A 21,251-nucleotide genomic window follows, 5' to 3' on the forward strand; every position below is an offset into this window, starting at 1 on the left:
GACTAAGACTCTGTCAGCTACACAGCATTTGAAGCGTAGCCCACCTTGCAGTGAGCTCTAAGCAGGCAGCAAAAGGAATCTGGAAGCAGGGCAACCACAGCAGTTACAGAGTTTGCACTTAAGTTAAAACCCAATAGTGACAGGTAGCCATGCGACCACAGAAAACTTGATTTCAACACTCTCCTGTTCTCAGAGTATGTCTCACCCTCTGTTAGACTGATGAAGGTAGGTTTGTCTTACAGCAGGAAAAGCGTAAGACAGTTCTGCTTCTACCTACTTTAAGGTTATAAAACAAGCTATGCTTATACTTCAGTTCCCTGAGGCATTAGCAGAGATTTACCAACTCTAAAGAGTCCCTATCTTCAAAGGGAAGGGAAAAAAAGGGACCATCAAAGAAATGTGAAACTTCACAAATTTATCAGCTGCCACATTAGAGGTCAAAAGCAGATATTTTAAAGTAATTTTAGTGTCTTACATAAACAACAAGACAGAGTTCACCAGAACTGGTCTAGTTTGTCCACAGAGATCATATCCATTTAAAGAGAAGGTGAAATTTAAAAAAAAAAAAAAAAAAACAAGGAAGTTGACCTAGTTGATGATTTGTAGAGTGTGGCATAGATGAAAGGTCTTTAACTCCTTAATGCAGCTTTTTCTGTCTATTCTCATTTCAATGAGCTTTACTTTCGGTCACACACAGTTTGAGGCTTGCACCCAGCAAATCATGTCTGCTTTTCTAGAATATGACTCCAGCATGCAGCAGAACTGCTCAGATTTATTACTCCATAGCGGTGTCTCTCAATTTCCTCTCCACAGCTTACCTTTTCACCTTCACCTAAACTTTCATGGAGGAGGGCTGCATGTGACAGACTTGCTCTTTTATGCAAAGAAAAGGAGATTATCTTCAGTGGTTTCATAACTTCTCACTCTGTAAAAATTAAAAGAGACATGAAGGCTACACAATACCTGTCTTGCCATTGAGTTCACATCCTAGTCAATCTAGACTTGTGGTTTATTTGCAAGATAATTAAACATGTTTTTCTGTCGCAGTTCTTTCACAAAACCTGAGAAGATTTTGAACACCAAGTTGATTATAATCTCTCCATTTAAACTGACTTTTTTTCCGCCTCCACTTTGCACAAAACCATATGCTGTCCAGCCTTACCTCCCAAAATCTTGACTCGGCTCCCACCACGGGGAGCAACCGCTCCCTCCCTCACAGCCTGGAGGACACTGCTACGCGGCCTGGGGCCCAAAGAACACCGAAGCAAGCCTTGAAGCAACCCTCTAGCAGCCCTCAACTCACTGCAGTGGCAGTTTTACTCTAAATCTGGAGCAGGTGCACCCGCCCTTCGATAAAGCGGGGAAGGGCACCCATGTCTACCCTCAGGCCGAGCCATAGGGGTGAGCGTGCTCGGCGGGGGCGAGGGTTTGGATTCTCACACACAGACACTTGCACCACGGGCAGCTTTTGCTTTGCAAACGGGTGTGGGGGCAATTCCGGGGGCCTGGCTCCGCGCCGGGGGTGTCGCAGGTGAATGGCCCCCAGAGAGCCCCAAGGGGCAGGGGGCCCGCTGGGGCTGTGAGGGGGCCCGCTGGGGCTGTGAGGGGGCCCGGGTGGAGCTCCCGGCACCTCCGCCTCTGCTTGCGCTACCGCGGGCGAACGCCCAGGCGGGAAGGCGGGACGGAGGGGCGAGCAGCAGGAGGCCGGTGCCCGCCTGGGGCCTAGCGGGCTGCCGCGCAGCGCCCTCCCGGGCCTGCCCCGGGGCCACCCGCCGCCCTGCCTGCCTGCCGCGTCGCGTTCGTACGGCAAGAGGGGTGCGGAACCCCGCGGGCGGCGGCAGGCAGCGAGGGCGGGCGGCCCGTGGCGAGGGACAGGAGGCGTCGGCAGGAGTGGAATTGATAGGTGGCTCCATAGCTCAGTGGTTAGAGCACTGGTCTTGTAAACCAGGGGTCGCGAGTTCGATCCTCGCTGGGGCCTTGCGAAGTGAAAGTGTTTTTCAAAACCCTTCACGTTTTGCCTTTTTCCGCGACCTTCGCTCCGCACCCGCGGAGCCGCCTCCGCGGGGGCAGAGGGGAGGGGACGGCGGTCAGGCACGCGGGGTGGAGCGATGCTGCTTTTGCATCCCGAAGGTGGCGGCAAACATCGCGTTGAAACTGCAAAATGATGTCATGCGCTTTAGCTCCCTTTTAGGCCAAGAGTAGGAGCCTTAAGCCAAGCCCCGGCTCCACTACGCACATAAATACACTTCTCTGGAAAAGAACATTAGAGGTTTGGCGCTGCCCCACCTCTGGGCACTGCAGCCCCACGGTTCTCTCCCCATTCTCCTTTCAGCACCCCGCTGCACCTCAGTTTCATAGGGCACCCTACGTACGATGGAGCACCCCTCCAGTTTGGCTCTAAACCCGCGCTGCTCCCAGGCAAGAGAAGAGGCTCAGCCAGGGAGAGCTACAGCCAGTGACCCCATGCCCAGCCCTTACCTTGAGCCAGGAGATCCTCTCCAGCAGCACAGGATGCGCTTGCTCAGCTGTAACTAGGGTTTTTGAGGGTTGCTTGGCTTCTGTTGCTTTGATTTTGTTTGTTTCTTTGTTTTTCAGATTTGCTGAACACTTCCAGCCCTTACTGAATCCTTTGGAACCTGCAGGTGATCCATACCTTGAAAAAATACTGCTTAAAAAAAATGTAATTGTCTGAAAGACAACTAGTCTTAAAATACACTTTTCACTGCATTTCAGTTAAACGACAAAAAATAAGAGAAAGGTGAGGTTATTGACATGTCAATTTCATATTCTTAGATAAAAGATACAAGTCCTGAAAGTTGGAGGCACTTGGATTTATTAGACAGTCATACACAGCCAAATCTTACCAGTGAATGTCCATCAGAGACTCTCATAACTACGTATGTCAGAAAAAGACATCACAGCAGGATTTGCTAAGCAAGTTAATACCAGGAGGCTGGTGCTGTTAAGGTTTAATAGAACATATACAGAGACTGCTAACACTGACATTAACGGAGGCACACCTGGGAGCACCGGCATTACAAGTCAGCTGATTCTCTTTTATTTGGTCTCTAATTAAAACATTTGTTTCACCGTCTTATAAGAAGTGACTTGTTTTTTCTGAGACATCACTGAGCTTCAAAAGCGGTTTCTTAATTTACTCCCCTTCCTCCTCTTCTCCAGTTTTTCCTTAGCTAGCACTGCTTTCTTTGGAAGAAGCTTCTTGGTTCTGCTCAGGTGGGAGCTCTGATTTTTTTGCAAAGGTGGTGCTGGTGTAGTTCTGGAAATGTGTGCAACCTTCTTATCCTGCTTTGGCTTGTGAGATTTAGCCTCAGCTTTGATTTTCTGTCTCTTTTTACCAGATGGAGCTGGTTTCACTGTTGATGCTTTTATTTTGGTGGATGGGTTCTTTTTAGCTTTCTTAGAAAAAACTGTTGGGATAGCTGCAGTAGGGATAGAAGATTTTTTCGGAGGCTTGGTTGTTGAAGGTTCATTGAGCAGCTCAAGGACAGTCTCTGAGGAAAGTAATTAACATGGTTCAGCATCCCTGCTTTCAGGCAAAAGGCTAATTCAGAGATATGACCGATATAAATGCTTATTAGAGCTACAGTTAAAGAACAATAGCTGACATGCTGAAAGAATACACACTACATAAACCTCCTTTCTTCCATCAAAAGAGCTTTGGGTTGCTTGGAAATAAAATTTGTTTAATTTTAGAAATGATGAATGTTTATTTAAGGAAAGTAAGTCCAAACAGAATATGATGAAACCTTTCACCATTCTTTGGCAGGCTTAATATGAATTTTTCACGTTGCACTAGTACCTGGAAATCCCGGACAAGATAACCTCGACTTGCTAAATACTGTTTCTAACTCAGTGAGATGTAACCCCTGCCATAGTTGCAGAGGACATCAGATAGAAAAAGGCCAGGAGAAAGGAAGATGGACTCCCCTAGATTTACAGAGGAAGATTATTTGACTCAAGGAGCTTGTCATGGTGCTCAGAGCTTTCCGGATCAAATCCAATACCTGAATCAAAGCCATCAGTTCCCTTACACTATTTACATTATTTACATTGTCCATTTACAATGGCAACACTTAGAAAAAAAAAAAATCAGATACTGGGATTAAGAAAAGGCATGGCATCTAGTAGGTAACAGAAGTACACATTAAATGTGATAAGCTAACTTCAAGATTGCTCCTGCTCAGTGCTTTAGTTTTTAAGACTGCTAGAGACATGCCTCTAAGATGGTTATATGTTTTGCTTCTCAGTAAAATTAAAGCCTAACAACTTACTTGCATGTGGAACAAATGGTATCCGTTTACTCTTTGTTTTCACTGGAACAGGCTTGTATTTACACTTCCCTGGTGGAGCTCTCCTTGAAAAACAGAAAGCCATATGCAGATATCTCACAGATTGTTAAGGAAGTTTGCCTCTGCTGGAAGAGGCATGAAAGCACTTTAGGCACCTGGAGTGCAATGTAGGTGGAATTTAAGAGCCTAACTCAGGACTGCAAGCCATAAAATCCCCGTCTGAATAGCAATAGCAGCTGGAAGGCTGCAGCTTCTCTTCTACCACCCTTCTGGTCAACCTTCTGCCATCAAGCAATCTGGACTGTCTTCATCCAGCATCGATAGCTGGTTTGTGTGTGAGATGCTGGCCTGCCCCACTGATGAATTCAAGGGTGCTGATTAGGTGTGTTCGGCTGCATGTCTGTGCTGCTGGAGGCACAGCTCAACGCTGCTTCTAGAAGCCTGGCGGATGCATGGGCCGAGCTTTAGACAATCAGTCACTTTGGGCTGCCCTCACCCATACTGGCTCATGCCTCCCCCCTTGAAGTGGAAGAGTCTCATTCCCGCACATAAGGCTTGTCAGCGACAGTGCTTTCCACTCGCTCATGGTGCAGTGTAAGGATCTCTGTACATGCAGCACAATATTCCCACACTGCCCCGTGAAAGTTAGTGTGACCTTCAAAGGGTTCCACTTCTGGCACAACACAGTGCTGCGGCAAGAGGGGTGAGAATGGGAAGGAATGGGTAAGCAAGGAGGAAGAAACAACTGCAAACAAAACGCGTCCACGTTCCTCTCCTGCTGTTCCCTGACAACCTCCCACAGTACAAAAGCACCCATTAAAAAAAAAAGCATATTTTCCCCGAAGTAAAGTTGTCACATGTTAAACGACAGGAAGAGGGGTAACAAGGAAGAGCAGACCTGTGTTCTGTTACCCACCAAGGGAACTGCTGTAGGACAAATAAGAACAGGCTCTTCCAATTTGGCATGCTTGACAGCACAGAGCAAAGCAAAGCATGACCTAAAGCATCACATTTTCTTGTGAGCAGCGTTCTCCTTCAGACAGGGGCAACAGCCAAGTGCTCCCTCCATACCATTTAAATTAAAAAAAAAAATACTAAAGCAGGGCTGTTATATTGCTCCTGGGGCTTTTTGGGTGGTGGTGGTATGGTTCACCCCCCCTCACTCCTCTCTAACTTTTAAAGCATCTTCTAACATCTCTTCTCTCCACACCTGACTGAGGGGATTTGGTGCCAATCCAGGCAGAGGCACACCAGCCACTCCGCTGTCTCCGAGAGCGCTGCCGGAGGGGCAAGCTGAGGTGGACACACAGGGTACTGCTGCCATCAGTTTTCCTGGGAGGTTCCTAGGGAAGGTTAGAGTTGCCATCAGGTAGATGGCAGTGGCCCAGCCAAGGTTTTGAAGCAGGCATTTGTGTGGATTGCTGCCCTGGCCAGCGTGCTTGCCAAAGCGCAGGCAGGAAGCAGCGAGTGTCTGGGCTGGACAGACTGGGACTGCGCCCGTCAGAGGAGCCAGTTATCCCAGCCACTGCTCACAGTGAGATGGAAACAGAAAAATCCTATAAACAGCATTAAAATGCAAATAAGGAAAAAAAAAAAAAAAATCTCTGCTCGTGACACAATCAGGAGGCCAGAATATAACCCAGGATCTGGAGGTGTCAGGACTCTGCTCCAGGGCCAAGCAAGCTTAGCCTCCGGAGGAGCAGTCAGTGCTTTGCACACCCTGGACAAGCTTGCAAAGTGCTTAAGCAAACAGAGAAGGGCAAAGCTGAGCAGAGCAGCATCCAGGCTAAGGTCAAGGGGAACCAGAAAATACAAGAATAAATTCCAAAGAGCCAAGGGAAGTGCCTTGTCCTGCTCTGGAAGTGATGGATATGCAGCTCCAAAAGCACAGGGAAGAGCTGGCTTCTTCCTAGTAAGCCCTTCTGAGCAGTGAAACCACCGCACCTCTGGCAGGGGCTTGCTGCCCCCCGTGGAGTCATGATGGCATGGTGCATTACTGCACACCAGTCTGCAGGCAGGCAGCCTCCTGGAAGGGCTCCCGCAGGCTGCTTGTGGCACAGAAAGCTGCATTTCTCCCTCTACAGTGGGAGAGGAGAGGATTTATCATCCTGATAGTCTTCATGGCATATTAAGGAGCAGCATAGGGACTGCAGGGCTTTTTTTTCTTTTGTGAAATACAGCACGCTCAAACTCCTGATGTTTATGCTAGCTCACAAATTTTAATTTTTATTTTAGTTGAAAATGTTACATTTTGGTCAGCCGCAGTGAATGCAGTTCAAAAGCTTCCTGGCAGACAATAAGCTGTTAAAAGCAGGAATGTCCTCAAGTAGTTACAGCAAGTAAAAGACTCAAGTTCCTATTCCCATCACCTTGGTACAGAGCTTGAGTTAATGCTCTACTTCTGGATTTAACTTCCAAAGAAAACATAACTTGTTTTCTTCATTTTGTTAAGTTTCTGAGATTTCGACAACAGCACAGACACATTAGTACTGTATCTACTTTACAGGGTGATTTGAAATTCATTTAATGCTTTTTAGCATGATCCACAAGCTTGGCAAGGGAAAAAATTATATAAGCGTGCTTATTATTGTAAAAACAGACTTCAGTAGGAATAACTGCTTAATGGGGAAAAAAAACATTTTGCTTGGAAAAACTCAGGTTCAGGCTGCAATTAGGATTTGAACACTGCATGAATCACCAGGTTTCACTCTTCTTCATGAAGAAAACTAAACTGTGGAGTGCAATTTATTTATATGAAAGTGCGTCATGGATATTTGATGTCATGACCCTGAAGGACATGGACTGTCACTTTTAGAACACCACTGGGCTATACTTCAGATATGCAACCAAGGAGACATTATTTTGATCCTTACTGTCCCAGACCTTTAAGGGATCTGAACTCTGTCTATTTCTGGGTGCACAGATATGATGAGTGAGGAATAAATTCACTAAAATGATTAAAGTTGCACCAGATGTACAGTGGGTGAACAAAACTCAAGGACTGGATGTGGAGGTCAGTGAGATTATATATCAGTAGTACTTAGCGTTCTTTCTACTGTGATAGCTGGAGAATGCATGGTGATTATAGAAGAATTTGGCATGGAAAAACATCTTTAATTACTAACCTTGCAGGATCAATAAACTTGTAGAGTGATCCATGTGGTACATACGCACTGGGATAAGAAGTAGACATAAAATACAGCTCACCTAAATGGAAGGGAAAAAAAGAAAACCAGTCTCAGACTTAAGTGCCCAAGCTGAATCCCAGTTCTCCATTTCCCTCTCTTTCCTGGCTCTTCACTAATTCACGTGGTCAGAAAAGAAAACCCCTTCAGTCACTCCCTCAGTCGTGTTTACTTCCAAGAAGTGGGCTTTGGTCTCACCCTGGCCTGTGCAGGTGGACTCCCAGGGACACCAAATGATCTCTTGGTTGCAGCAGGGTTCCACGCGGAACCAGCAGCTCTTGATCAAGCACGGTGCCCGAGCAAGACCTTCATTACCTCATGTCAGTGGTCCTCCAAAAGGTAACTTTCCTCTGTACAAATACATGTTTTTTTAAACTTTTTGTACCAAAGAAGCAGCCAGAAGCTACAAATAGAGGGGAAGACCACACAACAAATATTTAACTGTCTCACAGTTGTACCAAAAAAATCCAACAAGAGCTAAATTGGCTAATCCATGGAAGACAGAAGCTTCTTGTTCCTGTGTGGTTGCTGAGGAGAGCAACTACTCTTCATGCCTCTTCATCAGCACCCACTAGGACAATATTCAGGCAAATTATAGCAGCTTGCAAAAGAGGTAAAACTGTTGTTTCTCAGGTTACATGACACCATCATATTGGTTTCTGAAAGAACCACCAGTAGAAGAGACATTTAACATCCACTCACTCCACATGTTGTTAGAAGAGTTAAAAATTGTACGTATTTCACAACAAAGCCTGCATCTCCCTGCATCTTTGACAGAATATGCTAGCCAGACAATCTAGGATCTTTTCATTACAAGCAAATCTCCTTTCTACTGAATTGTGAAGCATCACAGCTCACTAGAGCACATCTGTGTTCTCAAAAAATTTGCAGCCACTTCTTGTATTACATAGCTCTCTGGCAGGAGGCTGTACAAAAGTGAAGAAAGTATGCACTGGTACTTTCACCTTGGTGAGCGATCTGGTCATCATTAGCATGGCAATAAACCTACGCACCAAGACATTTCCACTAAACTTTAAAATGAGTGGTTTTCCTCATCCCCAGATAAAGCCTTAGTCTATAATCCAAAGTGTGAAGTGTTGCTGTTGTGAGTAAGACTGATGAATTTATACTAATGAAGCGGAGGAAATTCAGATAAACTGTAAGAACTCAAGCGAGTTACAACGAAAGAACAAACTGCAATGATATAGTTTTTTCATTAATGAAACAGCATAAGCGAACAACAATAAAAGGACAGGGAAAGGCTGAAACAAACAGGAGTTCAAACTCCTTAGAGAACCTGGAGCATACGGACTGCACTGTCTCCAGAGCTCTCCATCCAGCTGACCTGTGTTAGCCTCACAGGGCAAGAGACCTCTCCGGATCACATACCAACCCTACCTGCTGTGCTGAGATAGCGACAAACCTGTTTTGCAGTGCCTGCTCTCTAGTAACATGTGAGGAGCAACATAACTTTACATGTTTGCCCTACAGCTGACAGTACAGTTTCCAATAACGGTGTGGTTACCTGCTTCATCCTCAGCAAATGAGATGATGAATTTGCTGTAAGAACTGATCATTCCAGGGAAAGCACAAGTTCTTGTGCTGCCAATGCAGATATTTTGCTTCTTCCACTTACGTGTCTTCTCATCTTCCTGTAAAGCCATAAGTCGACTAGATGAAAAATAAAACCCTGTGTTTTACGTTCCCATTATCAAGATTAGTTCCTGTCAAAATCATGCGTTACTGAAAAAAAAAAAGTCAGTGAGGACCCTGACTGTTGACTTGCTTTAATGGTTGTCTTTTGGAAAAAGACCTGGAGAAAAGCAAACCTATCCTAAGGACTTTAAATTGGAGGAAGTTTAGATTCCAACCAAAATGTTATTATAATAGTCAAACAGACAACTTAATCTAATGCACTGACATCTGAGGTTCTCATTTGCTTCAGCTCAAAAGATTTCAGGATGGTCCAGTATGCTTATTTGCCCAGATAAGGCAAATGTGGATACAGAATGGGAGCTGCAGAGAAAATAATTAGTCTCACCCGTTCATGAAATCCCCAAAAATATAAAGGCCGTTCAAATTAGGCGATTCACATCCTCTGTATACATAACCTCCAGTGACTGACTTCCCCACATTGCGGCCATATGCAAATATTGGAAGAATGTCATCTGTTAAACACAGAAGAACAAAAAAATGAGGAAATTTACATCCAGAGAGCATCAAAAAGCAACGGCTCAATGACACCAATGGGCACAAAAACCACTAGACGGACCAGTACAGTTGAACAAACAGCATAGTTAAATTTCAGTGGGAATTCAGTGATTTGCTCCAGGACAGAACAGAGCCAAGGGCTTTAAGGAGCTCTGTGTGTAGTTGCTTATCAAGGCTTAGTCATGATGAGCTTCCATAACACATAGGACCAAGGTTCCCTACATCAAGCGAGCAATGCAGAAAGGTATCAGCCTGCAGGAAGTATTATCTTACAGGTTTGTGACTGCACCAATCCTTTTTGCAGGGTTTACAAGTTTGAGTATAGTTAGAGAAGGTAGTAAGATCAAATAATTGCAAGTTAACTCAACACCTTCAGAGGTTTGCTGACATTCTCAGCACAGAACATGCATAAGTGTGGTACCTCCATTTTACGTCATGAGACTTTCAAAAGAAAGGCTTTGCCTCTGGAAATGTTAAAATTGAACTCAGTCCTTTCTCAGGTTGAATATCAGGTCACACAAAATTTTAGTTTTGTCCTCACTTTTTTCCCCCTGGATCAAGTAGCTTGTCTTTAATCTTTAATGATGAGAATAAAGATCACAAATGGAATTAATTAGAAATTGTAGATTAACAGCAAAATCTAATTCAGTTTTGTTGTCAATTGTGGATTGGGTCATTAAAAAAACAACCAAACAAAAAAACTTGAGAGCCATATGGGTACCAGCAGCAGAGAAGAAATGTTGATAACACATGCTCTACGCTTGCCTGTTCACACAAATGTTTCAGAAACATCTACACGAGCTTGAGACCAGGTGTTTTCCTCCCACAGCTTAAGGAACATGGTAACGATACCCAGTTCTTCTACCATGCTTTCCAAAGATCTTTACAAAGATCACTATTATCTGCTATTTTTTAAAAGCAGCAAGTGAGTTTGTCCATCACACCTACAGTCAGACCCACAGCACAGCTTTTGGATGTTCTGCTGAAGCCCCCTACTTGCTAGGACACACTGCCTCTTCCAGAAATTCCAGAATTTGTTTCAGGGTCTCAGCATCAGCCTGGTTCACTCTCCTTAGCCATAGCCATGGCTCAGAGCTTCTGAAGAAAACACAATATTGCTTTTCTACTTAAACCCAATCTATTGCCTTCCTGACTTCCCTGGGAAAACTCTGGCTGCAAAAGGCGCAGGCTTTGACCCTAAACACCTTGTCAAATGCAGCATGTGGCAGGGAATTCCCTGAATAAGCAGGGCATCATTTCGTACCAACACTGCAGGGCTGGGGAGAAGGGATTTCTGCTCTTCGGAAGTAAATAATCTCCATTTAACACACAACACAGGATTATTTAGCTTCACTGAAAAAATGGTGCTATAGTCCACTAAATACACAGGTATAATAAAGGAAACTTCTATAAGAAACTTCTTCCTTACCCAAAGAGGAATTGTGGCAAAGCTTTTTGTCGTAGCATTCAAATCCCTCCTTTGCTCTCCAGCCATAGTTCCCCCCTTTAACAATGATGTCGATTTCTTCAAACCTGTTCTGCCCAACATCCCCACAGAATATCCTCCCTCTTCCCTTTTTCGTGACAGGGTCCCCTCGGTCAACCGCACAGCGCCACATATTCCTGACCCCATAAGCGTAAACCTCAGGGCAGGCCTTGGGATCAGACACAAAGGGATTATCAGGAGGGATGCAATAAGGCTTTCCATCAGGGCTTTTTCCATCCACATCAATCCTCAAGACTTTTCCCAACAAAGTACTCCTAAAGAGAACGACAGGAAGAGAGATCAGCATGAGATCCAACTGAAAACACAAAGAAATCTCTTCATCTTCCCCCTTGCCAAAGTTACCTGTCCAAAAGAAATAAACCAGTGGCTGGTATGTCTTGCACCCTGCTCAAGTCACAGAAGACACACTCCCCTCTCTAAACAACTTGAGGTCCCTCAGCTTTCCAAACGTAAAATTGTAATTTTCTAAATACTGCATTGGACAGACTTGCAGATGCACAAGCACTTTCAGGGAGCACTCTTACTGTATTCTTCCACATTGTCTGATTTCCAAACCTTGTATCCTGGTGAACAAGCACAAAGCTTTCACCTGTCCTCCTACTTACTTATTCTGAGCATTCCCAAATTTTCCAAAAGGGTCTCCAGCTTTCCCTCCATCCCCTGTGAATATATACATATAGCCGTCCACACCGAAGAGCAGCTGCCCACCGTTATGATTTGCAGCTGGTTCCTCAAGCTCCAGAAGATTCCTAGAAAAAAAAAAAAAAAATCCAGATGTAGCTACTGGGAAGGACTGAACATTCAGGTAGGCTGCAGAAATACTTCATCACTTCTTTTACAGAAGAAAGCAAGATTTCCCAGCTGTACAGACCTGTCAGCTTTGTCAAATGCGGTGCTGCATTGCATCCTGTTTCCCATGCGCCTGCAGCATAAAACTGCCTGCCTGCTTTCCACCAGAGCTCCTTTTGGTACAGCAGCCCTTGAGGAAACATGTTTCCCATGAGCCATACAGCACTTTGGCTGCTCCATGCGCTACAGTTTGACCTGCACTGCACTAATACCGCTTGTGCTACAGAGCTTCCCCACCACCACGAGCACAGGGGTGTCACAGCTCATCTGAAAACACAACTACAAATATACCATATGTTCATCTGCAGGGAACACGCGCTGCCCTTTAAATTTTGATTGTGGCAGGTGGGTTCTGCTTTCTTATATGAGAAGCAGTTGGTGAATTTGAGGTCTTCAGAAGCATCTTACGGTGATTGTGAAACTCTAGAGAAAATGTCTGCTATTAACAAATTCTTCTCCATAACTAAGAATTAGCTTTTTTTCTTAGCAGGGGGACAGGGCAGGTGCACACATGTCAGATCAAATGAATGTACAGTACTGTAGTGAAGCATCCCTGTTCCCCTACAGTACAAAACACTTCTAGTGCAGATGTTAATGCCACAATAGGCTTAAGGTTATTACTGCTTTTTAGAAGACATGAGCACAAGATGGAGAGAGAAGACAACCTAGAAGCCTAGATCCTCGGTCCTATTTTCAGTTTCATTTCTAATTTGCTGTACGAGCTTGAGCCAGCCTGTCTCTGGTAGCTTCAGAGCAGGCCAGTCACACACCTGGACCAGGGTGACTGGGAATGTACAGGTTGTCCAAGGAGGAAGGACAGGGACAAAGAAAAATAATTTCTCATTGTGGCATACAATAGCATTCAACATGAACTTTACCTTTCCGAGAGTGGATCAGCTTTGTTGACATCAGATGCTGAAACCTTCAATTCACTGATCCTGATCTTTTCCACTCGGTTCTTGTCCACGTATGAGTAATAGATATAAAACTTACCATTATACTTGTACTTGGGGTGGAAAGCCATCCCCAAAAAGCCTCTCTCATCCCCTATCCACGGTGTAGCCAGCACTATACTTTTAATATCCAGAAAGGGCTCCTCCAGCCGGCTGCCATCAGGTAGGTAGACCCAGATCACGCCCACCTGCTCAGCTATGAACATGCGGTGGGTACGGTCATTCGCGTGCACCATGAGCACCGGGTTCCTCAGGCCGTTGGCAACCTCTGTGAGACAGAGCTGGAGGCAGCCTTTGCGGTCCTCCACCACCGAGCCCAGGTGGCGGTTGAGGGCTGTGTTCTTCAGCACATTGGGGAAGCAGTAGTCTTCGTCGTGTAGGTGAAGGAGGTTGCAAAAGTATGTCTTGTTTGTCTCGCAGCATTCTTGGATGTGCTTATCACTCATCAGCAGGCTGATGGCAGAGTGGCAGTTGAAATGAAACTCAGAGCAGTAGTCAAAACAAAGTCCTGGGAGGCTTCTTAGAGGTGTCCGAGGGTTTTCTGCGTCATAGAGATGTGCAGCATATGGAGAACATTCCTACAAAGTAAAAGAAACTAAATATGTGGCTATGTACACACATTCAGGAGAAGCCAAGACACCTTCATGGAAGCAAACTGGTTAATAAAATGAAAAATGAGTAAGGCAGAGAACATAATGAGTCATCTTTGAAGTAGATTAGTAGAAAGTCACTCAGAACATCGCTAAAGGGGATTTAGAGGTCAGCAGTTGTTTCCTTTACCAAAGCAATCAGCTGCACCTAAATTATTCCCAACAGAAGTATGCCTAAGGATGATATGGATTCTCAATTACTAGATGTTTTTAAGGAAGTGGAAGGCAATTTCTTTGTGTGGTCTCTTATCATCTTTGCTTTTAGAAATCCCCTTTAGCTTCCCCTGCTAGATTTTGAACTAGGTACTTTCTAACATGTTCTTAACAGATTCAGAGAAGAATTTGTTAACTGCCTCACTGCAGCAACCCTTTGCACTACAGAGAACGTTAGCCTTTGTACTTCAGACTTCTCCAGACCAGCAGTCCCAAATCTGGACACACCTTTCACATCAGCCAGCATCACTGCCTTTTCCAGATACATTTAAGATTTTACTTTAAGCTACTTAAGCCCATACCTAGGTCTAATCAAGTGTTAGGAAAGAAAGAAAGAAAGAAAAACAGGCACAGGTTCACCCTCATCTTTGACACAGCTCTGGTCCCTCTTTCCAAAGAGAGAGCAAATCTACAACGACAGTCAAAGATACAGAACAGCTAATTAGGATGGAACTAAGCAGTTTTGCAGAGTGGTGATCAGAGTAGGGTAGCAGCCTGACAGAGGTCTGTAAATGTCACGGGTGACATTAAGAAGATGCACAGGGATTACTTCTTCACCCTTTCCCCCAGAAGAAAAATGAGGGAGCATTAGATAAAGCTGGCAGGAGACACATCAAAAAAAAAAAAAAAAAGGAGGTGAAACTCTGCCAGAAGACATTGTAGGTGCTAAAGAGGTACATTGGTTAAACGTACAGGCTAAGTTAAATCTCCGGTCTGACGCTGTACAGCTTCAATCATGTTCTTGCGTGCATAGTATCACTGAAGCAGACTGTAGTTGAGATTTAAAACCATTTCAAGTAAGTAAATATCATCTTATGCAATTCATGTAGCTACTATTGACTTTATGTGTGATCTTCAGCAAAAAAAATAAATACTGCAGGCAAAATTTTCCAAGTGCTATGCATCTAAAAAATCATGTCCCTTCAAATATCATTAAGTTTTTAGCTGTGCAAAATATAGGTTAAATACTGAAAATCAGGCATTGTGTTTGAATTTGTACCTAAATTTAAATTCCTCATCTTGCAAAAATTCTGAGCCAGAATTTCTATAAAATATTTCCATTAAGATCTCACCTCTATTTTAATCAGCATTAACATTGCAGAAGTTAAAACAGAAGGAGCTAAATACTGCAGAAAGATTATTTTACTGGTTCTCATGCCAGCAGCCTGAAACAGTCTATCCAGAGTTTTTATTGGGCACATATGTAGGAAGGTAAGTACATAGACAATCAAAGAATGAAGAACTCCTACATTAGTATTTTTTTTCACCTCATTAAACAAGGCTGCTTCATTAAACGAAATTTATTAAACAAATCTGGGGCAGTTATACAAGCACTGACTTCTTTTTTTTGGTGCAAGTAGCAGCCTTTCCAGGATATTTAATGTGAAGGCTACAGACCCTCATTCCAAACTTTGCTTAGCAAACTGTTTCCTTTGCTCACGTAGGAGCCTGAGGGCTTTGGTCCCTACTGAGAACAGATCTGACTTCTAAGTAGCAGAGCCCCTTCAACTCTTGGGTGGTATAGTGAGTTTCGCACTTTTCATTGCTGCCATTTGATTATAAAGCTGCATGGAACAAGTTGGTTTCTGTTGCTTTCACATCCCCTCCTCTTCCCAGATCAGAAATCACCAGCCTGCAAAGGGGAGCCAAGTGCCCCAGGCCTCTCCTCGCAGCCTGAGCCCAGCCCCAGATGACAGAACCACACCATTTTTCCCATGTTTAAGGTCTTCCCAGAACAAGGAATGAACCATTAGGCCCCATGTGCCATCCCCAAAAGCCAAAGGTTCATGTAAGTGCCTTTCTGTTCTCACCTTCTTGAAGGAGAGCAGCTTTGGTGGAGGCATTCAACAAGACTTGTCTGGCCTGTTCCTCCCTTGACACATACCGAGCCCACTCACCGCTGCTCACCCTCTCTGCTTTCACACTCACACCCCCCTGAATATGTTCAGTTTCTAGTTATATCGTAGTTTTCACAAAATACCATGCTGATCTCAAGTGACTAGGAGACAAGGTGACAGCCTGATAAGGTGTCACCAAGGAAAGGTGGGGGAGAGCAGACAGAGCCTAACCTGTGCTGCGTTTGGAGTCCTGGGAAGCTCCCTCATTCCTGCTAACGTGTGGCTGCAGCTGGCTCACCACTCCGCTGGGCACAAGTCACTTGCAGTCCAAAGCTCCTCTAAAGCAATTGCTTTATTAATACCTTTGAAAACATTTTTCTCTCAATAAGTGAGAACAGAGTCAGCCCCCAGACCAGCAATCTGAGAAGAGAAAACCACCTTCCTCTGAAACAAGGGATATTCTCACCACCTCCGTGCTCCATCAACTCTGTTCTGCCAACAGCCTCCAATATAAGGGTCTTCTACAGTTCATCCTCCTAAATAAGCATAGCCTCTGAGCAGCTGCCATGCTTTTCCAGCCGTTGGGCTTCCCACGCAGTGTTTGCCTGACACTGTAACAACTCCTGAACCACACAGGCCCAGCAAGACACATAAGATGGAGGCCACTCCACAGGATCTACATGAACTCTCAGGATTAGGTGGCCTTGCAAACACTGTTGGTTGTCTGCTTTTATTTCACTCAAGTATGCATGAAACAATACAATTAATCCCACTACTTTATAGAGCAGAAGCTGACAAGATCAAGTTGATACTTTGCTGTTTTCTAATAGTTTCCCTGCAAAAAGAGTGTGCATTCAGAAATCAAGTCAGCTTTCAAATTAAAACTGGCTTAAAAAGTATGTTACTTTCCCTGCACTAGCTCTTATGCGGTGCTAATATCATGGCTTTCAGTCAGCTTGAACAAGGCTTAATTGGCCTTTTTGGTTTTTTAAGCCTCTCCTATAGCAGTTTTCTGAATAAACATCCCCTCAGGCATCAGCCAAACAGCTGTTGTAGCGCATGGAGCAAGGTTCGCATCCAGGGAATTTTTATAGCCATGCGACTTGCACAACGTTACAACGTTCTCCTTAAGACTATTACAGGCAGTTTTCAGAGTTTCATATTTAGTTTTTAAGCTAGAACAACTCAGCTGAGGGTCAGGCTCTAAACCCACAAATGCTTAGAACAAGCACAGCTAGCAAAACCAAACACAGATCTTGCCAGATGCAAACCAAAGCAGCTCTACTAGCAGAGCCAGATCGCTTTAGATGCCTCTTCTAGCCTTTTAGTTTCCAAGAGAAACATGTCTGGTTTAGAGTGACAGCAGGAAACCCATCCCCATCTAATCATCTATCTGTTAAGAAACACACAGCCCTGCTGCCAAGGTAAGGTGCACTCCACGGCATCCTTCCTGGGCTCTGCGGGACCAGCGAGACTGCTGCAGTTGCCAAAACTGGCTTCCTCTGTGTAACGCTCAGCACACCACTCATTACCACACCAGGAAGGCTGAGGGGGAAAAAAAGAAAAAAGTTTGGTTTTTACTGTCTGATGGTTTTGGCAGCAAAGAAGCACCTGACTGAACGAGCTGCTTTGTTATGACCCATCACTACTACTCTGATCACCCCCAAAGATGTGAAGTAATGTTTTGCTAAATTAGATCAGCTACTGATAATTCAGGTTTGTCAATAAGCACCTACACCTCTTTTTTGAAATTTGTTTTGTTCAAAAGACAAAAGCTAATAAATCTATGTTATGTTTTGTCTACCATTGCTTCTGAGACTAATCTTTGTGTCCCAAGTTCCGCAAGAATAATATCAATAAAGGCACTTGTTACAGCAGCAGTTTACCTGAAGTCCTGCCACACACAGCAGAAATAAGCATTTGGGCACAATTACATCCCGATGATATATATGCATCAGTCTTTTTGTGTTTGATATGGCACTAAGAACATGTCATTTCACAGGTAGTGACTACAAACTGTCAGGATCCTGTGGAGCTGGTAGAATGGAGAGGTCATCGTTTTCCATCCCTTCCACATGAGATCATCAGTAACAATTTGATCCAGCAAACTGACATCACTAAAGCAAAACTATTTGGTAGATCTTTTCTCCTCCACTAATTCAACAGCCAAATAATATTTGCCAGAGAACCCAACCTCATTTTCATGGTTGTCACCAACTTGAACAGGAAGAGCAACGCTAACACCATCACAAGCTCCTCCCCAAAGATTTAACAGCAATCTTACTCTAAAAGATGAAAAGAGTAACAGCTTATTACTTGGAAAATCTGTAACAATACTTAAGGATGGTGTGGGGTTGGTTTTTTTTTTTTTCCTACAACAAATGCAAAATTAAATTATGCCCTGCAGAATGAGCAGTCAAAGAAGCAACAGTAATTTTTATAGTGTTTTTTCTACTGCAACATATAAAAAAAAAATCTTCACAACACCAACACTAGTTGTTCTGCTAGGACCTGTAACACTTTTTTTCTGGTTTACCAACTGCAAAATGACAAACAACCCTGATGCTACTTTTTTTCAGCCCTGGTGCTGAAAGGGCGTGTGTCGCCCCCCACTGCAAGGAGATGCCGGAATCTTGCCAACATCCAAAAAGAGTGGAAACATTTTGGTACACAGATAGTATTTTAGAGCTAAGGAAACATTAACTAGAAGATTCTTAGTAAGATCAAGTGTGTCTTTTGGCTGCTTTGTGTTTTGGCATGAAGTAAGTCCAGCTTTGCATGACTAATAGTTATTAAAAAGGCAGGTCAGTTCTGCCCTCTAATTGCAGGGAGGCAGGGGAGCTCAGGAAGAATAGTGCCTTTGGTCTTTTCTCACTGCACAATGCCTGTTTCCGTGACCCAGGTGGACAGTGGGGAGACAGCACTGATGAAAATGCAGTGAATGAAGCCTCAGGACCTTGCAGCAGCTGTGGGAAACTGCTGCCTATTAAATTTTGTTCTACTTTAACAACCACACCATTTGGTGTATCCTCAGCAGGAACACAAAACACATCCTTCATGCAGTCCAGGGATCCAAACGCTTTGCCTGATAATTCCCATATCATTAGATCCTGCAGAATTTGTAACCCAGCACCTAGTAGCTGCAAGCAGAAAACAAACATCGATCTGGAACTCTCTCCTTCGTTATGAGAAAATAATGAAGAGCAGCAGGATTCCCATCACCACCCACGTTAGGCAATGCTTTCATGAATCATTATTGCTAGCAAACGTCACTATATATTGCCAGATACCACAAAGTGATGCCACTTACACAAAGCGCTTTGCAAAATGTATGCTGAGGATTAGGTATCATCACCCTGTCAGCCCACTTTTCCCCTGCTCCCTTGCCTTTTTTCACAGCAACGCAGCTAGCTGTAAGAGGCTATCAGAACCACAACTGACCCCCAAGCCAGCCCAAAGCATAGGATACAGATACTGTTTTTCTGCCCTACCTGACACAGGATATCTTTGATATACTTTCCACACAGCTTATGCCCCCGGGGATCAATATAATCCATGATGTCCCAGTATTTTGCTGCAATGCTGTTGTCTCTCTCCTGGTCACAGCAGCCAAAGGTATCATAGGCAGAGCAGAACTCCAAGTGAAAAGGGGGCTGGAAAGGTGGCCCATAATCCAGACACTGTGGATGTCCCAGCAGACTGCCTATCAGGCACAACAAAGAGAGGCAAAGAAAGACACGTGGGAAAAAAAAAGAGACTGCAGAGCTGCTGCTGGTCCTTCCAGTGCATGGCCAAACATTCGCTTCTTTCAGTGTAGGTTTCTTGAGGTCAGATGTATAGAAATCCTGGACTACTTCGTAGTATGGTTCATTCATCCTCTCTGTTTTATTAATTACCAGGCACAGAGCTCAGCATTCACTTAGGTTTGCTTACATTCTCTCTCCCTTTTTCTCTCTGAAGTTTATTACTTGGCAGGAGAGAAACCCTCCGGGCTGCCTCTTTGGTATTTCACACGTCACATAGCTGAACCCTCCCCTCTGGACATTTCTCATGCCCCTAGAAGCACTCACAAATCTAATCCCTACATTTTAGTTTAAATTGGCTGAGAAATCCTTCACCAAGAAATATGAATAACAAAAATATGAAATGATACCTATATACAGAACCTGATAATCTCTCCCCATTTACAAAACACAAGTGATAATTTTCAATTGCTAACTACCATTTTACTCAGTTTTTAAAATGCACCAAACGCAGGTCTGGTTTCATAAAGACTGAATAGAGGTCATAAAATACAAGCAAATTGAGGCAGCACTTAACCATATGTACAAGTAATTTCAGGACAAAAAGTTTTACAGATACTGCTGTTACCCCCCAACTCCAGGTATACATTCAGGGTTAAAATGAGAAGAAATTCAGAAAGAATAAAAGGAGAAAACACACATTTAAGGCACCAGCACAACCTGAAATCAACCATGTTATTCTGTGGTAACCCTGTACTTGAGCTAATTGATTTTAGTAGGTTTGATCCCAGCTGATATTAAACTGATTTAATGATGCATGAGATTTTTTTGCCCACTTTCCCCCTGTGGTGAAGAATGCATGAGCAAGCCCCCAGTTAATGAAGTACAGCATCAGCTGGGCACACAGGTGCACCACGCTTGTGCACGTTGTACTCAAGGCTGTGTTTCTGGGAACAACCCTTCCCTAACACCACCCTTCCCTAACACCACCCTTCCACAAGCGGACCAAGAGCATTTTGACAATTAAGCTCCTTCATCACTTCACCAAAAATGTTTGCATGTACACACTGCTTCTCACAACGTGCACCCAGAGCGCTCATCACCGCTGCGCTGCATCACCAGGCATGAATCCAAGACCAGCGGCACAGCCGGAGCCTCAGTGATCCAATGAAGAGGAGTAAAGTCACACTTCGCCTTCCAGCTGCAGGAGCAATCAGCCAGCCTGATGCTGTTAGGAAGAGGCTTTAGCATGCACCCGCTCACACTAGACATTTCCATACAACAAAGCTTGTTAGAGAGCAAGGCTTTGTGATCTGTTCTTTGTGATCTATTACTTCTGAAACAGTGAGGAACAAAGAAATTTAAAAAAAAAAAAAAAAGAAGGCAATTATCTCTCTCTCCTCCCCACAAATCCTAGGAGAACCTATTATGGCCAATGCACAGACGTCCTTTGTGCTGTTTCTAGCAGCCTCCTACTTACTGCTTTACCTCTGTGGGACACAGGCAGAGTGGGAAACAGGAAGCTGCAGGGAGAATCTCATGTATAGAGACACTTGCACTCATCCAAAACTCTTCCCCCTCTCCCCATACATCACCACTTACATACAGATAGGTCCTGGGAGTATCTCATGGAGAAGTCAAGGCTCCCAGTCCTAGCTTCTCAATACAACAATTAGTGTAACATGACTGAGAATACTCCATAATTATGGATCTCCTGAATCTTTATTGGGAAAAGGTTGTTTTAAAATACCTCTGGGATTTTAACTTTCACCTGTTTTGCTGTGGCCCTAAC

The 21,251-nt window shown here is 44.2% G+C and overlaps 1 protein-coding gene and 1 non-coding gene across 2 annotated transcripts; one reads left to right on the forward strand and one right to left on the reverse strand.

Moving 5' to 3' along the window:
• Window positions 1–1,905: 1,905 nt before the first annotated feature.
• TRNAT-UGU (transfer RNA threonine (anticodon UGU)) lies at window positions 1,906–1,978 on the forward strand. The gene has a single exon. It is a non-coding gene; the product is annotated as a tRNA-Thr (tRNA).
• A 1,157-nt stretch (window positions 1,979–3,135) lies between these two features.
• Window positions 3,136–19,591, reverse strand: HHIPL2 (HHIP like 2). The gene is made up of 9 exons (XM_009960594.2): window positions 19,208–19,591; window positions 12,941–13,593; window positions 11,819–11,962; window positions 11,136–11,467; window positions 9,537–9,663; window positions 9,021–9,166; window positions 7,436–7,517; window positions 4,293–4,375; window positions 3,136–3,512 (listed from the first exon to the last, which is right to left on the reverse strand). The coding sequence occupies exons 1-9, from the start codon at window positions 19,589–19,591 to the stop codon at window positions 3,136–3,138; spliced, it is 2,328 nt and encodes a 775-aa protein (XP_009958896.2).
• Window positions 19,592–21,251: the final 1,660 nt, after the last annotated feature.

The sequence above is a fragment of the Leptosomus discolor genome, chromosome 2, assembly GCF_034619465.1.
Source record: "Leptosomus discolor isolate bLepDis1 chromosome 2, bLepDis1.hap2, whole genome shotgun sequence".
Lineage (NCBI taxonomy): Eukaryota > Metazoa > Chordata > Aves > Leptosomiformes > Leptosomidae > Leptosomus > Leptosomus discolor.

Coding starts and splice junctions, on each gene's coding strand:
- HHIPL2 (XM_009960594.2), bottom strand. CDS start 19,591: ATGAATGAACCATACTACGAAGTAGTCCAGGATTTCTATACATCTGAC. Junction 11,468..11,818: donor TTTGGGAATGCTCAGAATAA/GTAAGTAGGAGG, acceptor CGTTCTCTTTAG/GAGTACTTTGTTGGGAAAAG. Junction 7,518..9,020: donor ATTTGCTGAGGATGAAGCAG/GTAACCACACCG, acceptor CCTTCCATTTAG/GTGAGCTGTATTTTATGTCT.